This window comes from Peromyscus californicus, unplaced genomic scaffold, assembly GCF_007827085.1.
Source record: "Peromyscus californicus insignis strain IS unplaced genomic scaffold, ASM782708v3 Scaffold_11__1_contigs__length_118956290, whole genome shotgun sequence".
NCBI lineage: Eukaryota > Metazoa > Chordata > Mammalia > Rodentia > Cricetidae > Peromyscus > Peromyscus californicus.
Window position 1 is genome coordinate 94,842,254 of NW_026294402.1, and position 26,498 is coordinate 94,868,751.

General features: G+C 46.4%; 1 protein-coding gene across 1 annotated transcript; it reads right to left on the reverse strand.

Annotated features, from left to right (window-relative positions):
* Positions 1–928: 928 nt before the first annotated feature.
* Positions 929–17,125, reverse strand: Il20rb (interleukin 20 receptor subunit beta). Its single transcript, XM_052718135.1, has 6 exons — positions 16,819–17,125; positions 14,927–15,117; positions 10,087–10,211; positions 7,886–8,036; positions 3,894–4,036; positions 929–2,396 (listed from the first exon to the last, which is right to left on the reverse strand). The coding sequence occupies exons 1-6, from the start codon at positions 16,890–16,892 to the stop codon at positions 2,280–2,282; spliced, it is 801 nt and encodes a 266-aa protein (XP_052574095.1). The 5' UTR covers positions 16,893–17,125; the 3' UTR covers positions 929–2,279.
* Positions 17,126–26,498: the final 9,373 nt, after the last annotated feature.

Sequence of the window (26,498 nt, forward strand, 5' to 3'; positions counted from 1 at the left end):
AGGGTCACAAATAGGACAGAAGCCACCCTGGGCTGCTCCCGGATGACTCACCTCTAACCTCTTCCCCCAGTGTCCAGGGACTCTGACAGGCTCTGGAGAGGAGGCAGCATTTATGCTGAGCTCGTCCCTAGGCTTCTAACTGAGTTTCCGGTCTGCCCATAAGAGTGCCAGCTACACTTACCGACTTGTGATAATTGCTAAATACACTCCTGTCCCCATGTGAGGAGCTCTAGCTTAAAGGACCAGGGACAGGTTGTCCTGGTTTCGTTTCTGTTGCAGTGATGAACTACCCTGACGAAAAGCAACTCAGGGGATAAAGGGTTCATTTTAGCTCGCAGTTCACAGTAGGGAAGTCAAGGAGTCAGAAAGAGCCAGTGCACAGTCAGGAGTAGACAAGAACTAATGCATGCATGCTTCCAGCGCGTTCTCCACTCTCACACAGGCCAGGAATCGAGCCCAGGAATGGCATCACCTACAGTGGGCTGGGCCTTCTCACACCAATTAACATAATTAAGACAATCCCCCACAGACATGACCAACCTGATCCAGACAGTCCTTCGCTGAGACTATTCTAGAAAGTGTCAAGTTGACTATTAAAACTGTTACACAGATAGAGGGGCAGAGAGGGGGTTCCAGGAGAGAGTGACAGGCTTTGAGGAGGCAGCTACTCCCCCATCAGGAGCAAGTTTGATTTCTGATGCTCAGATGGGGTCCAATAAACACATGGTGGGGACATGGAAAGACAATAGAATAATTGAGTGGGGTTTCTATGTAGCTAAAGAGGCCAGCAAAGATGGACAGAATCCCATGAGAAACTAATAGAGGAAGGTCAAGGTTATTTCTTGATTCTAAGCCGAGACAGGAAACAGAGGGACAAGGTCCCTGGGGTGAAGGGGAAGGAAAAAGAGGGAGCAAAGATAAAGACCAATGTTGGGATGCATTTTTTAATTTTGCAAACAGCACATATGTTTCCAGATGACTTGAAATATAAAATTAACACACTTCACAAAAGAGCCAAAGCAGAAGTATACAAAACAGTTCAAAAGCAGACAGCCTCAGGCAACATCCCTGCAGAGAGCTGCCCTCTTTCTCCTGGAGTCCCCTAGGTGGAGATAGGGCCGTTGACCTCTGCGTTGTGCGTTGAAGACGGGAAACACCTGGTTGAAACGGTTGGCCTGACTCCACCCCTGTCTGGCTGGAGAGACCCAGGAAGTCGCGGTGGAGACAAGCCAGCTCCAGGTTCCAGAGCCAGGAGGGGGTGGTAAGCCCGACTCTGCAGGGCCTCTTCCCCCAAGAAGCTTCCTCCTTTCATACATCTCCAATGCAGCTCTTTTCTTAGCCTATAGGTCGTAAGGAGTGGTACCACCTCAAGTCGGAGGGTCCTGATGAGCATCTGGGAGGGGCTGAGAACCCCTGAGTGAACTGTCCCTTAGGAAGAGGACTCATGGGATTTCCTGTGGACAAGGCCCTAGGATCTGACGGCATTTCATGAACCCACAGCAGCATCCATGCGAGTCCCGTCGTGGATGGGGCTGTGGCCTCTCTCCACATCACTCACTCTCAGCAGAGCTTGCTGACCTATCACTTCAGCCAGGATTTGGCTTGAAGTGAAATGGCCCTCTGATTCTTCCTTCCCTCAAGGTTTCCTCTGGGAAGGTGGGAAGTCCAAACCAATAGCGGTTTGCATTTGGTTTTGATACAGGAGTTTTATTACTCTTTGATGTTTGGTGTTTATTTGGGACAGGGTTTCACTATGTCGTCCAGGCTGCCTCCAACTTGTCATTTTTCTCGTCCCCTCCTCCCAAGTACAGAGATTACAGGCATGCATCCAGATCCGTGCATTCTTTTGACATTCTTAGTACACATGTATATCCCACAGTTCACAGGATCTGAATTCCCCATAGTGCACAGCGCCACTGGTCTCCCTGCCACCCTGCAAGTGCTGGTGTGTACACATACAGGGACAGGGAGAGAGATGGTTACATCGTGCGGTTAATCCCCACCACAGGTGACAGAGTTGGGGTCCAGCGGGATGAAGCCACTTCCCCCAGTGTCATTCAGCGAGCTCGTGGTAAGTAACTGCAGATCTGGGGTCACCTCTCCTCACCACTTGCTGGCCACACCACTTTGCCTCTGCTGGCTGTCACTGGACATGCACACAGCAGGCAGGCTCTTGGTACTTCTCTTGTCTTTTGTCCACAGAGGAAAACAGAAACACAACGCTCCCCTCCTGGGTTCTGGGTCCTGCAGACCACGCTGTGAATCCATCAGGCCCTTCCTCAAGTCTGTGAGATCCAGACCCCGAAAAGATGCTCCGAGGACAGCACAGCCACGGCACAGATGTCCACCTCTTCCTTTCTGCTGCTGATCAGCTTCTGGGATGAACTGGTTATTTTCTAAAAAATTCATTTTCACAAAAATCATTCATTAGGAATGTAGCAACAAAGAATATCACAGAAATCCCAACTATTTAAACTGTCTTTTTCGTGTGTGTGTGCGCGTGCGTGCATGTGTGTGTGTGTGTGTGTGTGTGTGTGTGTGTGTGTGTGTGTTCTCACATGTGTAGGTGGGTTTACGTGCTCATATGTGCAGGCCCTAGGTTGGCACTGGGAGTGACCCTTGACCCCTCACGCGGCATTTATACGGGCTCTGGGGATCTGAACTCTGATCCTCATACTGGGTGCTTGTGTGGCGAGCACTTTAACCACTGAGCCATCTCCCCGGCTCTAGCTAACTTTCAAGCAACAACCTCCCACAACAATCCAACCCCCTAGGTCAGTGGCTCCTGGCATCTGCTGAGATCCTCTCCTAACCCTTTGTCTAGCAATTCCCACACGACCCTGCTGGGTCAGTGCTTTTCTGTGAGAACCAGTCCCACAAAAACTCAGCTTTGTGTGGTTGAGATCCAGGGGTGCCTCTGAAGAGTCACGGGTAGAACACGGGTGAGCTGCCGAGGCCTGCCCTCGCTCTTCCCCGTCGACAGCACAGGCACACAGGACCCACACCCTCCCAGAGGCTCAGAGTCATAGTCCATTGTTTTCAAGAGTGGGATAAGCATCCTGGGCCTGGGGGGCACTGGAAGAAGAGCTTCTTGAGCAGTCACTGTGAAGGTCCATACTATTGCCCTTGCCTACTCCACGCCTATCCAAGGCAAAGCATATTCCACACTCCGTGATCTTAAACCTGGGAGGCATGAGACTCTTGGCACAGCCTGAGTATGTTGACTCAGAACCTGGTACTGGCTGTAGCTGCTGTTAGAACTGGGGGAGATGAGAGAACTCAGAAGGCACTTTGGAAGACAAATCTACCACGACTTATCAGTAACCACCCTGAGCTGAGCAACACAGCCACCCTCTTGATAATGCCAGGTCCTGTGGGAAAGCAGAATGGCCTGCCAGAGCCTCAGGGAGGTCACTATACCCTGGAAAAGGGAGGACTCACCCAGACCTTCTGATCAGGGGTTACTGCGACCTGAGCATACCCCCCAAAACCACGAGTTAGAAACAAATCCCCAGTGTAAGGCCTCAGCTTCATGAATGTGGGCTATAAGGCCTTAAGGCTGAGTGTTTGATAACTCCTTCTATCACTTAGGTGACACCTTTAGCCATGTTGTAAGAGCAAGAAGACCTTCACCCATAAGGCCCTTCAACCTCCATTCCACCACCACCACCACCCCAGCCTCCAGAAGCCAATGAACTTCTGTTCTCTATAAAGTGCCTAGTCTGTGATATTCTATTACAGTAGCGCAAACAGACTAAGACAAGGAAAGTCCCATTAGCACTTTCTCCTCTCTCTGCATATCTTCATAACCCATGAAAAATGTGTCCATGCCCAGCTAAGGCCCATGATGCATCTGGTCAGTGTCACAGTGAATGGTAAAAGAATGCCCTTACCAAGGTGTCTGGAAGGACTACCGTGGGGCAGCAAGAGTACCGGAGCAGTTGGCCCATCTTCCAGATGGAGAGTAGTACGACCATGAGAATCAGCATGAAGCCAACAAATGCGAACAGAGCCAGCGCCAGAGGGAGAGCCTCTCCTGTGAAGAGAGCAGAGGAGAAGGCTTGGGAACACCAGGGAAGGGGAGCCACTGGTCCCGCACCTCCGGGGGCTTCTTAGAGCCGTACTCAGGCCAAGACAGCAGGTGCCAGCACCGTGAGATCTGGGGTGTCCTCCAAATGGCTGCAGTTACCACCATTCTCCTAGAAGCTCAATTAAAGTACGTTTTTTTTCAGAAAGCCACAGAGAAGATTACCATCTCTACCTTGTGAAGGGGAGGGAGGGATGTAAGGCATTGCCCACGGTGGCATGTACCCGGCACTACTGCCAGAGGAAGGCAGGCTGCCAGGCCCCAGGCAGGATGAGGGGGAGGTGTTGGAGCAGAACAGTCCAGAACAGGGTTGGGCGGAAACCAAAAACAAAGTGTTTCACAATTTGCTCTTGGCATTGACTCCTAAGATGGAGGAAAATATTAAGTCCCAAAACATTCACATTAAACTGACAGAACAAGCCCCAGTTACATGTTAGGTCTACTTCTGTCTCCCAGCATTCTACTAAGGTCTAGGCCTCTGCTCCTCACAGTGAGCATCCCTTTCATAGAAGAGGATGTTTCTTATGCTCAAGATGGGTTAATGGCCTACCCCAGGACAAACAGCTAGAGCTGATTCCAAAGCCCATGACGAGTTTGCTAACAAACATAACAAGGAGCACCAGGTCTAAGCATATAGAGCTGCAGAGGAGGGGACAAGCTAGTTTCCCACCTCTCTGTTCTGTCAACCTCAAGCAATCATTTATCACCTCCTGCCTGGACTGTTCGCTCACAATGGTGGGAGTGACTCGGCCCATGTGGCTGTGGCATGTGGGGTGGGGCGTGTGCATTGTCTTACTTTTGGAAAGTATTTTGGCAGTAGACATTGAGAGATGAACAATGTTAATACCCTTACAATCCACTCCTGTGATGTCCGTTCCAGAAAATCAGGCCAAGGAAGGAAGGAAGCGTGTGCATCAGTCCATCACTTCACAGGAATGTCCAGACAAGAGCCACAGGCTGTCGCCAATCACCTGCCCAGTGGTCCCCTGCCACACGAGCATCCCCGTGTGCTGTGACTCTCCTCACAGCACACCCCTCACACACTGGAAAGCACCTCAGGAGCTCATTAGCTTGCTGTTTGTCTCCACAACTGGAAGACAGGGAGTCCCTTCTCTGCCCCAGTGGACAGGCCAGGACTTGGCATGTAGTCAGTGCTCTGCAAATATTTATTTACTAGAAGAACAGCATCTTCGAGCGCAAATAGTTGTGATTTAAATGCCAAACAAAAGGGATTAATGTAAGACATTATGGAACATTAACATGGTAGGTTAGCAATTCATCTGTTAAAAGGAGAAATAGAATAGACATATTACAGTTTGACCAATAATGGAGAAAGCTTGGAAAGTGCATAGTATTGCCATCAATAAGGATGTACTTACATATATTGGCTTACTGTGTGTCTTTAAAAAGCTAGACAAGCCAGGCATAGTGGCTCATGCCTTTAATCCCAGCACTTGGGAGGCAGAGGCAGGTGGGTCTCTGAGCTCAAGGCCAGCCTGCTCTCTATAGTGAGTTTCAGGACAGCCAGGACTATATAGTAAGACCATGCCTTGAAGGAAAAAAAAAAGTAAGGCAGACCCACACTGACACTAGGAGCTAGTTACAATGTGCTACAAAGCGTAGCTGAGCCAGGTAAAGAGACGGGGACACTTGGGTCCCTGTGTTGGGGAAGCATTGGAAGCTACAGACAACAGTGGAAGAATAAATGAAGGATTCGCCAGCAGAAACGTACTTGTGACTCTCCTCAGTGTTGTGATCAAATACCTGATGAGAAGCACCAGAGGAAAAGTTTATTTTCACTCATGCTCCAAGGACTTATTCTGTCCTGGCAGGGAAGGTGTGCCTGTGGGGACAGTTCTCAGTTGTGGCCACAGGAACAGGAAGCTGCATGTTTATATTCCCCATGGCTCAGGAAACAGGACAGGAAGTGGGGTTGAGATTTAAACCTCAAGGTCCACCTCCCTGAGACCCACTTTCTCCAGCTAGACCCCACCTCCCAAAGGTTCAACAACCCTCCAAACAGTGCCACCAGCCAAAGACCAACGTTGTTCAAACACATGAGCCCATGGGAGCCATTCTACATCCAAACCGTAACAGCAACTCTCTTGAGCAGCATGGAGTAGGATAGAATATTTAACTCCTACTTTTTATAGTTCTGTATTATTTGGATTTTTCATAAACTTGACATTTTTTACATACCAAGAAACATTACTCAGAAAGTGTGCATGGAAAAATGTTATGAATGTATTTGTGAAGAAAAAAGCAAATAAAACAGGTATAACATGTATGTCACATAGGACTACTACGTGTCTTCACATGCGTCACAACTGAAGGGTCACAATTCTTTGGAGGGCAACAATATCAAAGTTAAATGTGTGTCTTTTCACCAAGCTACTTTACTTCCAGGAATTTATCATTCAAACACACACACACACACACACACACACACACACACACACACACACACACACATTTGCTGATAAATGTGATCTATGCACAAGGAAATGAATGCATTGATTGCAATAGCAAAGTATTTTGGTAAGGGGAATCTAACCCCATCAATCACAGATCAGTTAAATCAGCCAACACACACTCACAAATGGAATAGTATTTGATAATAAAGAAGTAACGATGGAATTTCTTTGTCATTTGGAAACATCTACAAAATACTTAAAAGCAAGATTCAGAACAATGCATAAATGCATATAGTATCACTTTTGCTTAAAAGATAATATGTATGTACCTACTTCCATATACATGTCCTCATTTACATGTATATGAGTTTAAAAATCTCCAGAAGAATGTATAAGAAACCCATACCGAAGGGAAAAGATGCAGGAACTATGTGGATGAAGAAGAGGCATAGAGAAGACAATTTACATGTATATTATGTATTCTGGACCATATAAATAGACTATATATTCAAAATAGTAATTTTTTTTAAATCTAAGAAGTTATGCTGAAAAGTGTTAACTAGTGGTGTTTGTATGGTGGGATCATGGAATGTAAGGTTTTGGTTCTTTTCAAAGAGATTTTAATCACTGTAGGTTTCTTTAGACCATACAAAAATAAAGGGTCTAGGGAGATGTCCCCGTCAGCAAAGTGCCTGGTATGCAAGCATGAGGACCTGATTGGGACCATGGCACCCACATAAAAGCCAGGAGTGGTTGTATACATATCTAACCCTGGTACTTGGGAGTCACTGGGGCTTGCCGGCCTGCTAGTCTGGCCAATCAGTGAGTTCTGGGTTCAGTGAGAGAGGCTATCTCACAAAATAACATGATAGAAATAGAGAAGGGGCCTAATATCAGTCTCTGTCCTTGACACCCACGTGTGCACGTGTAAATACCTATACACATGTACACACACACACACACACACACACACACACACATTTTTAATTGTTTTAATTCAAATGAAGAGTTTTAGTCAAAAAAGAGGATTCTACAGACTATAAGATCCCTTCCAGACAAAGGAAGCCGTGATTTTGTTATACAGTGTGGTGCCTCCTTCCAAGGTCTAACTCTCTCCTACAGCCATCTCTGCCCACAGGCAATAGCCTTCTGGCAAGCTAGGCCTGTAACATGTGAGCAGGAGGAGGAGGCTTTGGGGGAAAGTACTCCAGGCAACTGCTTAAGAAATCCAACCCAGCCCCCAGGGTGGGATCCTACCCCTGGGAAGAACTAGAGTTTACCTCAGAACCCACGTGGAAGCAAATATGTAAAGCCAGGGAAAGCCCTGGAACCATGGGTAGGGCTGCCAAGTGCGGGGACCCAGGGACAGGCAGGTTATCCTTACCTGGCATCTCCACACACTGAGTCTGGCTGAAGGCACTGTGTCTCCCAATGGCTTTCACCCGCGCCCGCGCCTTCACACAGTACACAGCCCCTGGTTCCATGGTTTCTAGGTGAACTGGACTGTCCCCACTCTTCACCACCTTAACGTGTTCCTTTAAGAAATCAAAACACACTTACTGCCCGAGGGCGACGGAGCCAAGTACAGTGGGGAGAGCTGGGCAGGAGAAAGTGTGGATAGTCCCTCTCCCGAGCACAGAGAGCATTCCCTCTCATTTGTACATGGAGGCATCCGTTTCCTCATGCATCCACTCACTCATATTCATTAACCCTGTACTGCGGACATAGGCACACAGCATGGGAGCTTGCCTGTGGGAGAGAAATATTACTAAATACATTCCATGGAATGATGAGGAAAGGTGTAATGATGAGGAGGAGAAAGCAGGGCAAGGCAAAGAGAGTGGCGAGGAGGCGAGGAGGCGAGGAGGCGAGGAGGGTCAACAGGTGTTTAGAAACAGCCTCTCTAGCAGGGTAACATGTGAGCAGAGCCCATCCACCTGTCTGTCCACCCTTCAACTCCCACTCTAAGCCCCAGGGCTGTGGAGGAGCCTGTAGAAGCTTGTGTGACCCAGCCCAGATGACTCAGGGTATACACACTCAGCAATGAGCCTCCAGTTACAAGGGTGGGGAATAGGCTCCGCCCCCAAAGAATATGAAGTTGATGCACGCTCCCCCCTGCCAAGCCTCAGCCTTTCTCCCACCCTGTTCCATCAGCCTGGCTGGCAATCCAGTGTCCTACCAGTGTGCTCTGACCCAGCAGGGTAAAATATTGGCCAACAGCCTGTCCCACCTGCCCACACCATGTTCCAAAGATCCCTATCCCACTCAACTGAGGGTGTACAGGAGCATGTGCACAGCCCCCAGACACTGCTATGTGACTGAGCACTCCAGCCTGAGAAGGGTAGCCATAGAGCTCAACTGGCTGCCTGAAACCAACACAGCTCAGACTGATGAGCACAAGCAATGGGATTCATCCCTGAAGGATTTGGTCTTGGGAAACTGAATACCTCGAATTGAAAAGCAGGACAAAGGGAGAAGACCAGGTGGGGAGGGTCAGTCTAAGATGCCTTAAGGGGTCACGGGGGCACAGTCATAGGCATGTATAAGACTGGGAAGTGAAGGGGAGAAGCCACAAGAAGACCTTCCGTGAGTGAACAGCAAGGCTTCCACAGGCCAGGGTCCCTGAGTAGTTAAGACTGTACCTCTGCCTGGTCCTGTGCTGGTTCTGTTCACAGATTTGGTGAGAGTCTCTGCTGCCCATACTGATCCTTCTGAGAAAGCTAGCTTTCTTTATGTCCACTGGAGTGGGTCACCAGACCTTGTCATTATAGCAGCTTAAACAGGGCTACACAGGAAGTGGTGTCCCCTTGCGTCTGCTAGAGCTTCACCCCGCTACTGCTACTGCTGCTGCTGCTGCTGTTGCTGTTGCTGCTGCTACTGCTGCTACTCTGACCATTCTTCCATGTGTACTGGCCTCCCACTCACCCCAGACTACAGCAACCTTCCCACGGAGAAGGGCAGCTCCCTTCCAGGCTTTCTGCATGACCCACCCAATCATAATTAGATAGGCTTATTCATAAGCCTGTGTGGTGGTTGGTTACATCTACAAGCCTGCTCCTGGCTCGCTGCCCCACTTCTGCGCTCTGCCAAGACACACACCCTCAAGAGGTTTATGCCCACCTTCTGTGCTTTTGAAATCATCCGGAACACCCTGAGCTGGAACATCCTGGCCTGCTGCCCCTAAATGTCTGAGACTAGCTGATGAAGAAGAAGGAGGAGGAGGAGGGGGAGGAGGAGGAGGAGGAGGAGGAGGAGGAGGAGGAGGAGGAGGAGAAGAAGAAGAAGAAGAAGAAGAAGAAGAAGAAGAAGAAGAAGAAGAAGAAGAAGAAGAAGAAGAAGAAGAAGAAAGCATTCAGTAGACCTGGCCTGAAAAGGACCCAGGCGTCCTGGCCAAGACCTAGGTTGAACAAAGGAAGGAGCTGAGGGATAGTTAGTTCTCTCATCTCTCCCTTCTCACACTTCACCCACATCAGGCCACTTACACCATGAGCACTAACTACAAAGCTGGACTTAACTCCTTCACCCCCAGAAAGCTGTGCTCCTCTAAGGCCTGACTCAAAGGCCAAGGTCAGTGGGAAGCCTCACCGTGGCGCCAGGCTCCTTACTCCAGTAGACCACAGGGAACTCAAACTGCGGCCCCAGGTCTTCCAGCTTAATAACCAGATGCAACCCATGTTCAGTGACCTCCATCCGGGGCGGAATGAGGACAGCTGTTGACAAGAAAAAGAAAAGAATCAAAGCCAGCTCCGGACAGAACTCATTTTTCTTGGGGTAAAATGAACAAGTCATCAGTAGAAATATAGCAGCCCTATGGGCAAGGGAGGGGGTCTGTTGAGGGGTCCTAGTGTGTGGAATCATGTACATAATAAGCACTCTCCTGCACTCCATGGATGCTCATAAAATTCTTTTTAAACTCTATTTTTATTAAAATGTTTTCAAAAATTGTGTGTGTGTGTGTGTGTGTGTGTGTGTGTGTGTGTGTGTGTGTGTGTGTGTGTGTGTGTTTGCATGCTTGCACTTGCATGTAAAACATAGAGGTCATTTCTGTCCTTCCACCAGGTAGGTCCTGGGAATCAAACTCAGGTTACCATGCTTGGCAGCAAGTGCCTTTGCTTGCTGGGCCATCTTGGTGGCCCTCATAAAATGCTTTTTGAAGGATGACTACTGAGTGGAAACAAACAGCAAAGACTTACTACAATTCATTTTTTACTCCAAAGTCATCTGTCCCTTCTCCGGGAGCCTAGGCTCAAGAGAAGGGATGAAGGCCTCAAGTAAACATCGCTTCCCCTTTTAAAGCGCATGCTCTGCCTCCTCTCTCCACCTCCCTCTCTCATTCCCCATCACCTTGTCTCAGCTAGTGACCAGATGCTGTTCCTTAACACTTGCTAAACACCCGCCTGACTCTGAACTCCGCTGCGCACAGCTGGCCTGGTCTTTGCCTTGGGAATGAATACACCCGACAGGGTCAGCCCCATCACTCACACAGAGCACTGGCACATACTGGTGTCTGGTGCCTTGCAGACATCAGCAAATCAGCAGCCTGTGTGGCTTGTCCCTTCTGTTCGTGGCCCTAGGACTCCTCATCTCACATAAAAACTGTCAACAAGTCAGAAGCTTCTTACTTATTCAGACAATCGGTTCTGGAAATACAGCCCAAGCACAAACACCATCTTTCCTTGGCCCAAGGGCCCACACAGGATGCATCCTTTCCCTCGAAACCAGTCTAGAAACTGCAGGGCCAGAAGGACCAGAGTGATGGTTGGTATTGGCTTGGGAAGTAGGATAGGATGTGTCCTGGGCTAAATCCCTCTGCACTGGGGCCAAGGGACGTGGAGAAGAAAGGCAGTTCCTAGATGGGATAGTCAGAGGACAAAGTATTTTTCCCTTGCCATCCTCGCTGGAGAAAATATCCCAGGGTTTGGTGAGCTTGTCCCTTGCCCAAAGGGGCAAGAGAACTTGGGAAGTCAGGCCACCTGTGCAAAAGGAGCCAGTCCAGACACAGCACCACTGCCTCTCTAATACCTACAGACAGAAAAGGTCCACCTCCTCCATTTATAAGTCACCTATTATTGGAATCTGGGCCTCTGGTTGCCATCATTCTGACAGACAAAATGACCTGAAATTTCAGTTTAGAGAATTTTTTTCTTTTTCTTTTCTTTTTTTTTTTCAGCACTGGGGCAGAAACCTCTGCCCTACATACTTTATACTTCTCTCATTTGATCCACCCAGAAACTTCAGAAGGTAAATCTTATTCCCCTGGAACAGAGAAGTTAAGGGAGTTGCCCAGAGTCACACAGTTAACAGCCAGAATTAAAGCAATGTCAGTCTATATTTCTAGCCTCCCATGTGTGAGGTGTTCATCCTCTGCAGTAGAGTCACAACTCTGTCTGCATATGACAACAACCTTGGTAGAATTTTAAGTTCCAAGTAAATGGACGCTCACACCTCATTTAAATCGGCCACCCCTGGAATGGCCCCAGACTGGTGGCCTTGAAGCTCCATATGACTGTAACATGAAATTGAGATTAAGAACGTCTGCCTTCAGTAAAGTTAAGAATATAAGAGCTCCGTGAGAAAACATTAAGATACAATTTTTCAAGTGGCAGAGAAGTCAGAGTGGCCCTCTCAAATGGAAAAGCAGGTGGAGTGCTTGTAAGAGATTCAGTGCTAATCAGGTGGTGGTGATGCATAACTTTAACCCAGCACTCAGGAGACAGAGGCAGGTGGGCCTCTGTGAGTTCAAGGCCAGGCTGGTCTGTCTACAGATTGAGTTCCAGGGCTACACAGAGAAACCCTGTCTGAAAAACCACCCCAGCTAGGTCACTGACTCTACTACACATGAAGCCCACAGGATTCTTGAGAAAGATTCTGCTCTCTTCAGCACCTGCAAACTCCTATCCCTCAGGTTCCCCTGCATTGAGACCTTTTCCTGTTTATGCACAAGTTTCACTGTTCAGCCCCTCCCAAATAACTGTTGGCACTCCCTGATCTCCATCTGACCTGGCCTTCCTTCCAGCAAGAGCTGCCAGACCCCGGTGGAGTTCTTGGCTGGAGCCCCAGCCTCCCAGGTGCCAGAGGAAGCAGTGCTGGGTGCTGCGTGAACTCTGGGCAGAGGAAGAGCTGCAATGTCATCCAGTGCCCATAAGCTTCCAGGTGCCTGCACTGGGGTCCTACCAATTCAGGCAAGTCATCCCAGTGCCTGGGAAAGATGCCCAGCAGAGAAGTCCACATTTTGCAGCAAAATCCTCCCTGGCATCCCATTCCAACAATCCTGTGCTCCTCCTCTGCTCACTGGCTCTCAGCACCAGCATCCCCAAGGCAACAATACTAATATTAACAAAAGTTGAGTGCTGTGATAAGACTGGACTGTGTTGAGCATCGACACATTTCATTTCATGTGGTCCACTCAACTATACCATGAGACAAAATATTGCACGCACACAGCTCTCAAGTTCCAAGTTGGATTTGAACCAGCTCTCATAATTCCTCAGGGCCAATTTGGGATCCCTCCCCAGCTAAACCCTCCTGACTTCTACTCAACATCTTTGGTCCTCAGTGACTTTACTTGTCTGATTACTAGATACTGGGACCTAATTTTCCTGAGCCCTCACTTCAAGCAGATCTTCTGTCACATGAAGAAAATGGGTCACTGAGTGCCCTGCCCTTCCCCAGCACCAAACTCCTAGCATCCCCCCACTCCCACCTTAGACAGGAGCTGTCCCTTTCCACCTCCACTCTGTCCTCTATGTGTGCCAGCTGCAACCATGGTCACTTCCTCAAGCACCACCCCGGGACCTCCTTAAGCCTATCAGGAGCTTTCTGTTCCTTCTAGCTACCCAGCCACCTCCTTGTATCCTTCCACCTACATTTTAAACGTTGAGGTTTCTGGGACCCTGTCCTGGATTCTCTTTATCCTCCCTACCTTGTCCCTGGAGATTCACATCTATTTCCAGGCCTAGAGCTAGTAACTTTGTGTTGTATGTCTGGCTTTCACCTCTAAGAGTCCCAAGGCCTGATCTCTGGCTACCAGGCAGATGTCCACAGTATGCCATGCTGCAGGAACCTGAGCTCCAAAAACACATAGACAGAATGTCTCCTACTCCTCAAGATCTGTTTCTCCTGTTGGGTTCTCTGCCTTGGACAGTGTTCTCACCAACCCAGGTAAGAAGTTAGATTCTGTCTTCCCACTCCATCCCCAATAACTAGTCCCAAGTTCTGCTCATTTTAAACGCAGCCATGTCTCCTGAATTCATCCACTCCCCTGTCTTAGTTAGGGTTTCTATTGCTGCAACGAAACACCAAGACCAAAAAGCAAGTGGTGGAGGAAAGGGTTTATTCAGCTTATACTTCCACATCGCTGTTCATCACCAAAGGAAGTCAGGACAGGATCTCAAGCAGGACTGGAACCTGGAGGCAGGAGCTGATACAGAGTCCATGGAGGAGCGATGCTTCTTGGTTTGCTTCCCATGGCTTGCTCAGCCTGTTTTCTTATAGAACCCAGGACCAACAGCCCAGGGATGGCACCACCCACAATGGGCTGGGCCTTTCCACATAAAGCGCCAATTAAGAAAATGCCTTACAGCTGAATCTTATGGAGGCATTTTCTCAATTGAGGTTCCCTCCTTTCAGATAACTCTAGCTTGTGTCAAGTTGACATAAGACTAGTCAGCACACACACACACCCCATCTCCTCTGCTACTCTACAGATCAGAAGCCATCTTGGCTTAGCTGGAAGGTAACAATTCCCCTCTCATTCTCCCTCTGCCCTGCAGGCTTACCCTACTCCAGGTCCCTTTCCTCCTGGTGGCCATAGTGTTTGCTGTGTAAGACATGGCCCAGATCCTCTCTTCTCCCATTGCTCCCATTGAGTTGATCAAGCTTTGCTATAGGGCCAGCTGCTTCTCTACCCCACTGCCCATTAGCCCTCACCTCATCCCAAACACACACATCCTTTCACAGTCTACCCACAGCTTGCACTCATCCATATCTGTCCACTTACCTGGATTCTTCTCTTCTTCCTTTTCAATCATTTTCCAATTATAATTGCAATGGAAAAGTTATTTGCCAGCAACCACAGAGAGGAAATGTTTCTAGTCGCTGTTAAATGTACAGATGTTTTTAAAACAACCAAGCTGCTCTCAGCAGTATGGGGTTAACGAGGCTCCAGATGGGAGAGATTTATGGAGCCATGATCCGAGTAAGAATCCTAGTGCCAATGCTAGAACTTCAGTATCTGTAGACCCTAACAAGGACCATCAGGACTGACTTCCAGAGTGGGGAAGGAAAAAGACAGCACAATGGACAGTCAGCAGTTTTACAGACATGTCAGTAAGGGTGGTTTGTGTTTGTACGTACACCAGTTAATTTGATGCTGAACATCTAAGCAAAGGTAGTTTCTGCAAGGGTGGGAAGGGGTGTGCCTTACTTGAGTTTCGATTAAAGGGGTGCTCCAGAGTGCTCCAGGCTGAAGTCTCCGAGCCCAACATGGCCCTGACCCTGAAGTTATATGGTACTGTGGCAGTGATGTCATCAGTGACATCACACTCCAGACCTTTGGTCGGTGAGCATTGGCTGCTGGGGATCCAGATGTGGCTCATGTACAGGCTCTCGTACTCCCTGGCCAAGAGGAAGAAGGCACAGAGTCATACCGCACCCTTTGAGGCAGACTCCAAGAGGGTTGTAACTGCCTTTGTTCTGCTTTATGGGTCAGCAGAACAGGCATCCTCTCCCCAACTCCAGATCCTCTACTTGCTTCCCACCCCAACCATCCATCATTCTTATTTATTCCTTGGGAATCTTAGCATAAGCCTCAGTCTGTCTACTTCTTTCAGTGTCCACAGTCACCACCCTCATCTCAGGCACCATCATGCCTTGCTAGCTGTGCTTTCCCAATCTCCAGACTCTGCTGTGGAGATGCCATCCTTCAAACACTCCACACAGCTCTCCAGACTCTGCTGTGGAGATGCCACCCTTCAAACACTCCACACAGCTCTCCAGACTCTGCTGTGGAGATGCCACCCTTCAAACACTCCACACAGCTCTCCAGACTCTGCTGTGGAGATGCCACCCTTCAAACACTCCACACAGTGGACCACGATGTTTCTATACCTAACGGCTTCGTGTGAGACTCTAGCCTTCTCCCACCCTCCCCCTAAGGATGCTGCTTCTACCCTACTGACCTGTGGTTCTCTCCTTCAAAATGCTGATCTCTTTTTGCCTTGGGCCTCTGACTAGCTGGTCACTGTCTCAAATGTTCTGACCCTGCTATCCAGACAGGTAGGGTATAAATATCACCTCCTCCAGAGGTCACCACCTAAGACAAAGGAGCTGCAAACTCAATTCTTTTGCATCAGCCTTCACAACTTCCTATTAGAACCCAGAATTCTGCATGTGGCTCAGAGCCATGCTGCCCAGTCACTCTTTCTGATGATGGAAAGACTTTGCATCCTGTTGCTCCGTGGGGGCAGTTCCTGGCCATTTGTAGCTATAGACCTTGTGAAAAAGGAAGAATGGGACTCAAAGCATGTTTCAGTTTAATTTAAACTTAAAAAGCTGCTAGTGGCTGCCAAACTGAAGAGAGCACACCAGTGTATTTAGTATCTCTTCCTCTAGACCAGTGGTTCTCAACCTTCCTAATGCTGCCAGCCTTTAATACAGTTCCTCGTGTTGTGGTGACCTCCCACCATAAAATTATTTTGTTGCTACTTCATAACTGTAAATTTGCTACTGTTACCAATTGTAATGTAAATATCTGATATGCGAGCCCAGGGGTCGAGACCCATAGATTGAGAAATGATACTCTAGAAGCTAGCTCTGTATTGAGAAATGTGAACCTCTGTATCCTTGAGCCTAGAAGAATGTCTACAGGTGTAGGACTCTGATTGTGCTTATTGCTGATGAAATATGTTGAGCAGCAACTCTGCCAGTCACTTCTCAGCAACTGCTAGTACCTGGACAGCTGAAGAAAACTAGAACAGGTTCACCCCTGGACCAGCTGAACTTTAGGGTCAAGACTTGTTTGGGCTTCTGGATATACACTCACAGTCAAGAAAACTGTGACCTCCTATACCCCAAAGGGAGTGGCTCTCCAGATTCGTCCATTCCAAGTCAGGCCCAAACTCACCAGACAGTTGGCTTACTGTTGAATACAGGCACAACTAAACGTATTTGGTCCCCACATGCATGTCCATTCACACCAAGGGCTGGGCTGGGAAGAACATCTCTTCTTGGGCCTCAAAGTCTCCTGGAGCAGAGAAGGGCTATCCCTCTCGCATATGCTCTCTAAGGAAGAAACATGATTACACAAGGCAGACTCACCCCTGGTACTCCACAGAATAGAACACTGTCTCTCTGAGCTGGGCCACTGGGCTCCACATCAAGAGATGCTTCATGTTGGTTGACAGAACAGTTAAGTTCTGTGGGGCAGGCAGAACGGCCACTCCACCTGGGATGAAATTAAGAGAGCAGCTGACCTCTGAGTGACAGTTAGAGCTGGCATAGCTTCCAAGTCATCACACTTGTGCAAGTGCTAACTTTTACTCTTCTTGGTTTAGCTCTGCTTTTGTGACAGCAGGGCATATTTGTAGTAGTAACGGCTAAGCTTTAGTGAACATTGCTCATATTCTATATAGGTCATTGCTAGATTCTTTACAGAATTAACCCATTTAATTTTTTCTTCTTCTCTTTCTCCTTTTCTTTTTTCTTTTCTTTCTTTTTTTGTTAGTTAGTTAGTTAGTTTGTTTTTCAGGCAGGGTTTCTCTGTGTAGTCCTGGCTGTCCTAGAATTCCCTCTGTAAACCAGGCTGACCTTGAACTCAGAGATCCACCTGTTTCTGCCTCCCAAGTGCTGGGATTAAAGGCATTCATCACTATCCTGGCTTTTTGTGACCCTACTGAGTATAAGGACCATTTTTTCCCATTATATAAACAAACAAAACAGAGGCATATTATTATTTGTTCATGAATATGTTTTTATTTTGTAGTTTTATTTTAGTGTGTATGTATGTGTATGAACGTGGATTTATATATGCCATGGTGTATCTATGGATGTCAGAGGACAACTCCAGGATTCTCTTCTTCCACCAATGGGAATCAGGTTCAAACTTGGGTCATCAGGTTGTCATGAAAGCATCTTTATTCGGTGAGCCATCTCACTGGCCCTATTTACGTTAATGAACATATAAAAAAAATGTACCCATTGGCCGGGCAATGGTGGTGCACACCTTTAATCCCAGCACTTGGGAGGCAGAGCCAATTGGATCTTAGTGAGTTTGAAGCCAGCCTAGTCTACAGATCGAGTTCTAAGACAGTCAGGACTATTTCACAGAAAAATCCTGTCTTGAAAAACACACCCCCCCAAAAGGTACTCATTATGTGGTGTTTTAACACATGTATGCAATGTGTTACTTGAAATAAAAGCAAGCTTATCTATCTCAAACATTTATTATTTCTTTTTAGTTCAAAGCCTTCAAACATCCTATGTTCTGGGCCTTGGAAATACAATTTTTTCCCTCTATCATTAGTCTTCTATGCAACAGGACAGCAGAATAAGCTCTGATATCTTACTGTAACTTAGTAGTTGTTAACCAATCTTTGCTCCGTCCTCTCTCTGTACCCACTTCTCTCTCCATTCTCTGGTTACCACTGTCATTCCATGCTAAACTTCTAAATATACACGAGGTCAACTCTTTGATAGTCCACCTATGAGTGAGATTGTGTGATATTTGTTTTCCTGTGCCTTGTTCATTTTATTTAACATAATATCTTCCACATCACCCATGTCTGCCTTTTATGGCTGAACAATATCCGACTGTGTATAGGTACTTTTATCTATTTGTCTGTTGATGGACATTTAGGTTATTTCCACATCTTGGCTTCTATAAACAGTGCAACAGATGTCTTAACATAGTTATTTAATTTTCCTTTGGATGTATTATATAACAAGTAGTGGGATAGCCAAGTCATATATATGATGGTTGCACTTGGGACTTTTTGAGGAAGCTCCACACTGCTTTCCATAAGGATTATAATAGCTTACATTCTCAGTAATAGTGTGTACCAGCATTTGGCTTGTTATTTTTAACTTTTTAGTGAAAACCACTTTTACTGCGGTCCTGGGTATGAAACTCCAGGGGTTTACACTTTTGAGGTAAGTATTCTCCTACTGAGCTACATCCCCAGTCTGGGGTGAGGTGATAATCTTATTTTGGTTTTATTTTGCTGGGATGATTAATGGTGTTACATACACATTGCTTCACATACTTGCAGGTCATAGGTATCATGTACTTTTGAGGAATGTCTATTTAATTTTACTTTCCATTTCAATCAGTTTATTTATTGACTTACTATTGAGTTCCTTATAGAGTCTAGATGATAGCCTTGCTGCCAGACTGACCTGGACTCAGGCCTTGACTCAGGCCTGGACTATGTTATCTTATGCAACCCGAATAACCTGAGCCTCCCACTTCTTCATGGCAAATCCACTCAGGCTCTTGCCAGTTTCTCATCATGTCTCTCTCCAGCTTCTGCCATCCTTGGGCACCAGAACACATTAATTCATGACCAACAAGGCCGAATGGGGCATCAGAGGCCAGGTGGGAAGCTCTGACTCAGGTCTACTGTAGAGATAATTCAGCAAAGAAGGGGTACCAAAACAACTCAGAGACTCCACCTTGGGAAGATTGCAAGCCCAAAAACCCATGTGAGGCGCAGGAAACAACTCATATGGGTAAAGGCAATGTGTCCAGAGTATACACACAGTGGCACTACAGTCTGCACCGAACAAAAATGGCCAGCAAAGCTGCACCTGCACTGATAAGGACTTCAGGCAGCCCAAAGCTCAGCCTTGCATGTAGCCCTCGGGTGCAGTCTGGAGCCTCTGCAGCCATTCTCCTGCCTTCCACATGCTCTTCTTTTAGTGCCCAGCACCTGCTCCTGTGCTGTTACCATCACAGTGACGGGATCAATGTCATGACAGAGTGACAGCTGGGGCCTTTACCTAGGACCTTTCTGTTTCTGCCTCTAGATTGGCATCAAGCCTTGTGAACACGAGGGAGAAGGATTGCTCATGAAACTCCTGTCTGGCTGGTGCCTTGCTTCTTGTCTAACACAGGACCCTGGTGATGAGCCTTCATGTCATCCTTAACGAACTCACTCTGCCTGGGAAGGAAGACCTGGGACACCCACAGGGGGGCTTCTGGACTTTCCAGCCCCAACGTCTTTATTGTTTTCTCTTTCCAGTTCATAATTTTGTTATTAGGTTATGTCCACTGTACAAAAGAACAGGCCTCACAAAACTTCAAATGTCTGCTGGGTGGTGGTAGCACACGCCTTCAATCCCAGACAAGAGGATCTCTGAGTTGGAGGCCAGCCTGGTCTACAAGTTCCAGGACAGTCAGGACTGTTACACAGAGAAACCCTATCTTGAAAAACAAAACAACAACAACAAAATCCTCTCAAATGTGCACAGCACATTCTTGATCACACCCGTACCACCCTATTCTGTTTCCCTCCTTGTTTCTAGTGGTCCACTTTTTCTTCACAAAAAGCCACCCTTCTACCTTCATGATTTATTACTTAAACAAACCAACCAACCTAGATTCTGCATATGAGGGAAAATAATATGTGTCTGAATCTCCATTATCTTGCTCAACATAATGATTTCAAGTTTCATCCATTTTTCTTCAAATGACATGATTTTATTCTTTTGAGACAGCATCTCACTATGAAGCCACAGCTGGCCTGGAACTCATTATGTAGCTTGGCCTGGTCTCAAACTCCCAGCAACACCCTCCCCTACCCCCAGGCTATGGAATAGTCAGGCATGGTCACTCACAACCATAAACTCAGCAGTTCGGCAGCTGAGGTAGAAGATTAAGTTAGAAATAAGCCTGGACTACGTAATGAGTTCCAGGCTGCTATGGAGTTAGACTCTGTCTCATTGTTTAAAAGAAAAAAAAAAAAGATTATGAACTAGAGTAACTAAAACTCTGTCTGTGTATGTGTGTGTGTCTGTGTGGTGTGTGTCTATGTATGTATGTGTATTTGTGTGTCTGTCTGTCTGTCTGTCTGTGTCTGTGTGGTATATGTATTTGTGTGTGTCTGTATTCGTCTGTATGTGTCTATGTGGTATGTGTATTTGTGTGTGTATCTATGAGTGTGTTTGTCTCTGTGTATGTCTATGTGATCTGTGTATTTGTGTATGTATGTGCGTCTCTCTGTGTGTGTGCACATATGGTGGTGCTGGGATTTGAACCCAGGACCTTGTGAATGTCATAAACATGTATTGCATCACTGAGCAAAACCCACAACCCCAACTAAAACAAGTTTGAAAGAAAGCAGGTCATGAGATGACTCAGGCAGTAAAATGCCTGCTGCTCAAGCTGATGAGCACCCCGGAACCCATGCAGAGGAGAGGAGAAAACCAACTCTACAAAGCTGTCCTCAAACCCCCACATGGGGTCCACATCATTCGTTGCCTCCAATAATAAATAGTAAGTATTTTTTAAAGAATAAGAGCAGAGGAACCAATCCACACATTCCAAGACTTATAGTAATTAAGACTGCAATGTGTGGCATCAGCAAAGACAAAGATACACATATCAAAAGGCAAAAATAAAGACCTCAGGGACAGATCCACTCAAACATGCTCAAGTTTGATTTGATAAAGATACAAAGCAATTCAGAAGAGGAAAGGGTATCCTTTACAACAAATAATAGTGGGACAGTTCAGTATGTGCAGGGGAAATAAACCTCAAACTAAACCTCACATATTATATAACAATGAACTTAAGCTGGATCTTAACCATTACCTCACCAGGAATGACTGTCTAAGATACATAAAGAACACCCAAAACTTAATATCAGGAAATCAACATAAAGATAAAAGGAAAAGGCATGAAGAGATATTTCACCAACAGAAATTCAGAGTGTGCAATAAGCACATGAAAAGATGTTTAAATTGGAGTTGGTGTGATGGCTCAGTGGTTAAGAGCATGGGGTGCTCTTCCAGAGGACCCTGGTTCAATCCCCAGCACCCACATGGCAGCTCACAACCATTGCAACTCAGTTCCAGGCGATCCAATATGTTCTTCTAGCCTCCAAGGGCACTAGGAACACATGCCGCCAAAACACCCAGACATGTAGGTACATTTTGTTTATAAAGACGTTTAAATCATTTGCTAAGGAGGAAATGCAAATTAACACCACAATGAGACAGCACTACTGTGGAGTTAATGCTACAAAACTAAATTCTGGCAACAGGACAGAGAAGATAGATCCCTCATACACGGCCGGTAGACTTGTAAATTGGCACATTGATTCTGGAAAATCATTTGGCAGTTTTTTTAAAAAAACTAAATATGCAATTACCATGTGACTTAGCAGTTGTGATCTTGGGCATTTATCCTAGAGAAATGGAAACTTCTGCCACGTAAGATCCAAATATGAATGTTTAAAATTGAACTTGAATTGGCTCAAGTGTCTTTCAATAGGTGAATGCTTAAACAAGCAGGTAATGAAAGGGGGTCATGAGCAAGGAACCCAGGTGGCCTCTATGACCCCGATGGCCTCCAAAGGGACACAGTGCTGCTAACATGATCTGAGCCTTTAACTCAGCAGACAAGTTAGCTCCATTGGAAATTATTTCAGACTTTCAGAGATGCACAATAGCAGAGGGAGCTTCTGGACTCCTTCGTCGGTCCATCCTTGCATCCACAGACACGGTGTGACTAAAATAAGACCGATTGTCACTGCGGTGACACTCAGCTCCAGTCTTTCTCACTTTCACCAGTTTCCCCCTCTCATGCTTTATTCTCTGTCTTCCAGGAACCAGTCCAGGACTCCCCATGCAGCTGTCACACCTAGTTAGTCTCTTCCAGTCTGTTCTCAATCTGCCTTGGTCTTTTATGACCTTGACATTTCTGAAGAGCACTGGTGGGCTGTTTTATAGCTTTGTTCTCAGTTTGGGTCTGTCTGTTTTCACATGATTAAAGTTCCATGTGTTTAAGGGTAGCTTGCCTTATTGGATGTCTTTGCCATTACAGCACCATCTTACACTTGGGAAACTTCCCTCAGACACATGCCTGAGAGTTCCTTCAGTATCCTTCATGAATCTCTCAAAGGCTGATGAAGCCCCCCCCCCCGCCAACACCTGCATCCTAGTTTCCAAGGGGAGATCAGTCTTAGGTTGTCCCTTTCATCGTGTTAGCTGGAGACAGGTCTCAGCTATGTGACAGTATCCTGAGACAGGCTGCAACATCTTCAGCCTTGGACCTGATAGTAAGACTCATGGCTCCCCACACTCCAAGTCATATCCTTCAACAACTGCTTTGCGCTATGAAGTCCAACCACAGTGACTGGAGTCTGGTCTGAGGCTGTGAATACTCCAGCTGAGTGAGGTTGTTGCTGTGTACCTCAATGCTGCAAAGTCATGTGTCCCCAAAGCCAAAGATGCACCTCTTGGCCCTCTTCCATGAGGTACAGCAGTGGGGCATCAGCATTCTCCGGCAAGGTCTACCATGCATTTTTGCTGAGGGCATTCATTTCCATCTGTGTACTCTTTCTACGTGCATTGGAAGAGGTAAGCCCAAGCAACTGGTTACAAAATATACGTTTTGCCTTGGACTCACTGTAATTACCAGTGACGTTAATCATGATCTGCAAAGCTACAATTTACTTGTTAGAGTTAATAAACATACTGGGAGAGCTATGTGAGTATGTAAATCCTTCTCACCCTTTCACACATTAACGTTGACAGGTGTTGGTAGGTGGTTTTCTCAACGATCACTGCAGGTAGGCTCTGAGTCTCTTCGTTGAATTGGGATTCTCCTGGAAGGAAGAGCCATTCCTCCTCCACTGTTTGTTATGTTTTCAGTGAGTTACTTATTGGGATAGACTCATAGGTACTGATTTCATTTTATGGTTAAAATCCAATGCTGTGGATATCGTTCTGTATAAATAAAACACTGATTGGCCAGTGGCCAGGCAGGAAGTATAGGTGGGACAAGGAGAGAGGAGAATTCTGGAAAGTGGAAGGCTGAGTCAGAGAGACACTGCCAGCCGCCGCCATGACAAGCAGCATGTGAAGATGCCGGTAAGCCACGAGCCACATGGCAAGGTATAGATTTATAGAAATGGATTAATTTAAGATATAAGAACAGTTAGCAAGAAGCCTGCCACGGCCATACAGTTTGTAAGCAATATAAGTGTGTTTACTTGGTTGGGTCTGAGCGGCTGTGGGACTGGCAGGTGTCAGAGATTTGTCCTGACTTGTGGGCCAGGCAGGAAAACTCTAGCTACAACTCAATGCTACTATTATTTGTTATTCAGTTGTTCCTGCTTTGGCCTATTAAAACCCTTTCAGGTTGATTCTTGTATCCATTTGACTTGTTGTCTCCCACCTCCCACTCTTTTTCCAATCTATTTTGTCAATTGACTTGGTTCTGTATTGTTTTTTGTTGTTGTTTTACTTGTTTTTCTTTTGTTTTGTTTTTTGTGTTTTTGATTTTGTTTGTTTGTGTTGTTTTTTGAGACAGGGTTTTTCTCTGTGTAGCCCTGGATATCCTGAAACTCACTCTGTAGATCAGGCTGGCCACTCAGAGACCTGCCTGCCTCTGCCTCCCAAGTGCTGAAATTAAAGCATGCACCACCACTGCCCAGCTTGTATTGCCTTTTATGTTTGTTTGTTTGCTTGTTTGTTTTTGAGACAGGGTCTATGCAGCCTTGGCTGGCCTCAAAATCAAAGTGATCCACCTGTCTCTGCTTCTGAGTGCTGAGATTAAATGTGAGATCACCACACTCAGCCTCGTCAATAGGCTTTAAAATAATAACTTTAGATCCACAAATTTCAAAGATAATATAAGCTCCAACCAATGCTAACATCTTATGTAACCACAATACAGTTATCAAAACTGTGGGACCAATGTGGGCCAATTACCCTAACAAAATTGCAGACTTGATTTGGACTCTGCCAGTTCTTCCACTAACAACTTTTTCCATTCCAAGATCCAACTCAAGATCCTATGCTACATTTAGGCCCTCATTCTATTTTAAGCTCTTCATTGCTTACCACACGATGCTCCTGTCTCATCTTGCATTTCCCTGCCCAGTCTTGTAAGCATCCAGTTCTCTAAAGAGCCCCACCCAGGGAGTTTCAAAACTCCTAGTGCCTCCACAGTACCCCAGATGAATTTAGAATCTCTGGCCTTAGTAGTTACATATATAAAAGCTCCCCCAGTGACTCCAATGTTCATTTGTGACTGGGACACTGATCTAGAATTTACTTCTGGTGGATACAGAATAGTTTGAAATGTGTTAAACCCCTAAATGTTGGTGGTTTCAGCGTATTTTCTGGTAGACTTTATGTTTACTGTAAACAGGGGCCAGTTCTGTTCATCTTGAATTAGCACCCAGCCCAGCAGAGCCCGTCACACAAAAGAAACGTAGAAACACTGAGTGAAACTGAGCAAGTGAGCCACATACATCTTGATTCCCATAAGATTAGCCTAGACATGGTGGTTTTCCTAATCTCTCAGCCATTTTAGTCCTTTTAGCTGCTCTAAGATTCATGTCTCCTAAACACTCATCTCCTAAGATCTTAGTTTGAGGGAGGCAGCAGGAAGACTGCCCTCCATAAAACCACTGGGCAAACTTCTCTGGCAGAAACTGCTGCAGCTCTTCCTGCCCCAACCCTTCTGGTCACCTCTGCTTGTTTGGCTCTTCTTCACATCTTTCCCCAACAGTCTTTAAGGTAAATGTACTAGAAAAGGCATCCCCTTCAGTCCTTCACCTTATCACCCCTCCCCTTTTTCAGCCTGCATCCATGTCTCCCCTTCTGTGTTGAAACACAGAAGGACAAAACACACTCGGGAGCTGGCTAAATCAGAGTCAAACCCCAACTCCCCCATTTATCAGCTATCTGGACAAAGAACTGAACCTTTCTGAGTCGTGATTCCTAGTATAAAATGGGGATCATCAGACCTGCCTTGCAGATTAATGTGAAATGTCTGAAGAACATTTATTGCCAATCTAGAGCATACCACATACTCCAAAATGTGAGCTATGTCTAATGGCACAGGCTTTCAATTCCAGCTGCCTGGAAGGGTGAAGCAAGAGAACTGTAAGTTCAAGGCCTGACTGAGTTACAGAGCAAGCTCAAGGCAGCTAAGAAAATTAGGGAGACCCCATCTGAAACATGAACAGTTACAAAAGAAAAAAAGGCAGGGGACAATGGCTCTGAGAATACACCCCAATAGTTGAGCAATTACCCCAGCATGCTAAGGTCCTAGGTTTAATCTCAGGAAAGAAAGGAAGAAAGGGGGTAGGGGGCAGTTGTGGCTATCAGTCATTGTTTTTAATTAGTAAGAATCAATTTCCTGAATCACTCACTAGGATTTGGAAGGGACAAAGCAAGACACCTTTACTCCTCTGCCCAGTGATTGAGTAAGCAATAGAAGCCCATTCTGTACTTGCAAAGTTCACCTACACAGTCCTGAGCAAATGTTCAACATTCCATGAATCAACCTTAGCTAAAGCAATTGTTTTCTGACACCACCATTTGCATCACCAAAAGATCAGAATAATCAACATTTGAGGCAGGGATGTTGAAGTCTTCAAAAGTTTGTTATTTGTATCGTCTTGTTTTAACCCCTCAAGACTTCAAGGTGGCTGTTACAAACATTTCACAGATGAAGAAAATGAAGTTATATGACCAGCCACTAAACTAGTAAATCACACACACACACACACACACACACACACACACACACACACACACACACACACAGACTCGGCGTGGGAGCAGGGGTAGGCACAGTACACTTGCCATGGGAAGTTTGTGGAGGTCAGAGGACAACTTGAGGAAGTTGGTTCTCTCCTTCTATCATATGGGTTCTGAGGACTGACCTCAATTCATCAGACTTGGCAACAAGTACCTTTACTATCGAACCATCTCACCAGCCCTACTGGAGAATTATAAGAATAAAGGCTAAGGCAAGAAAG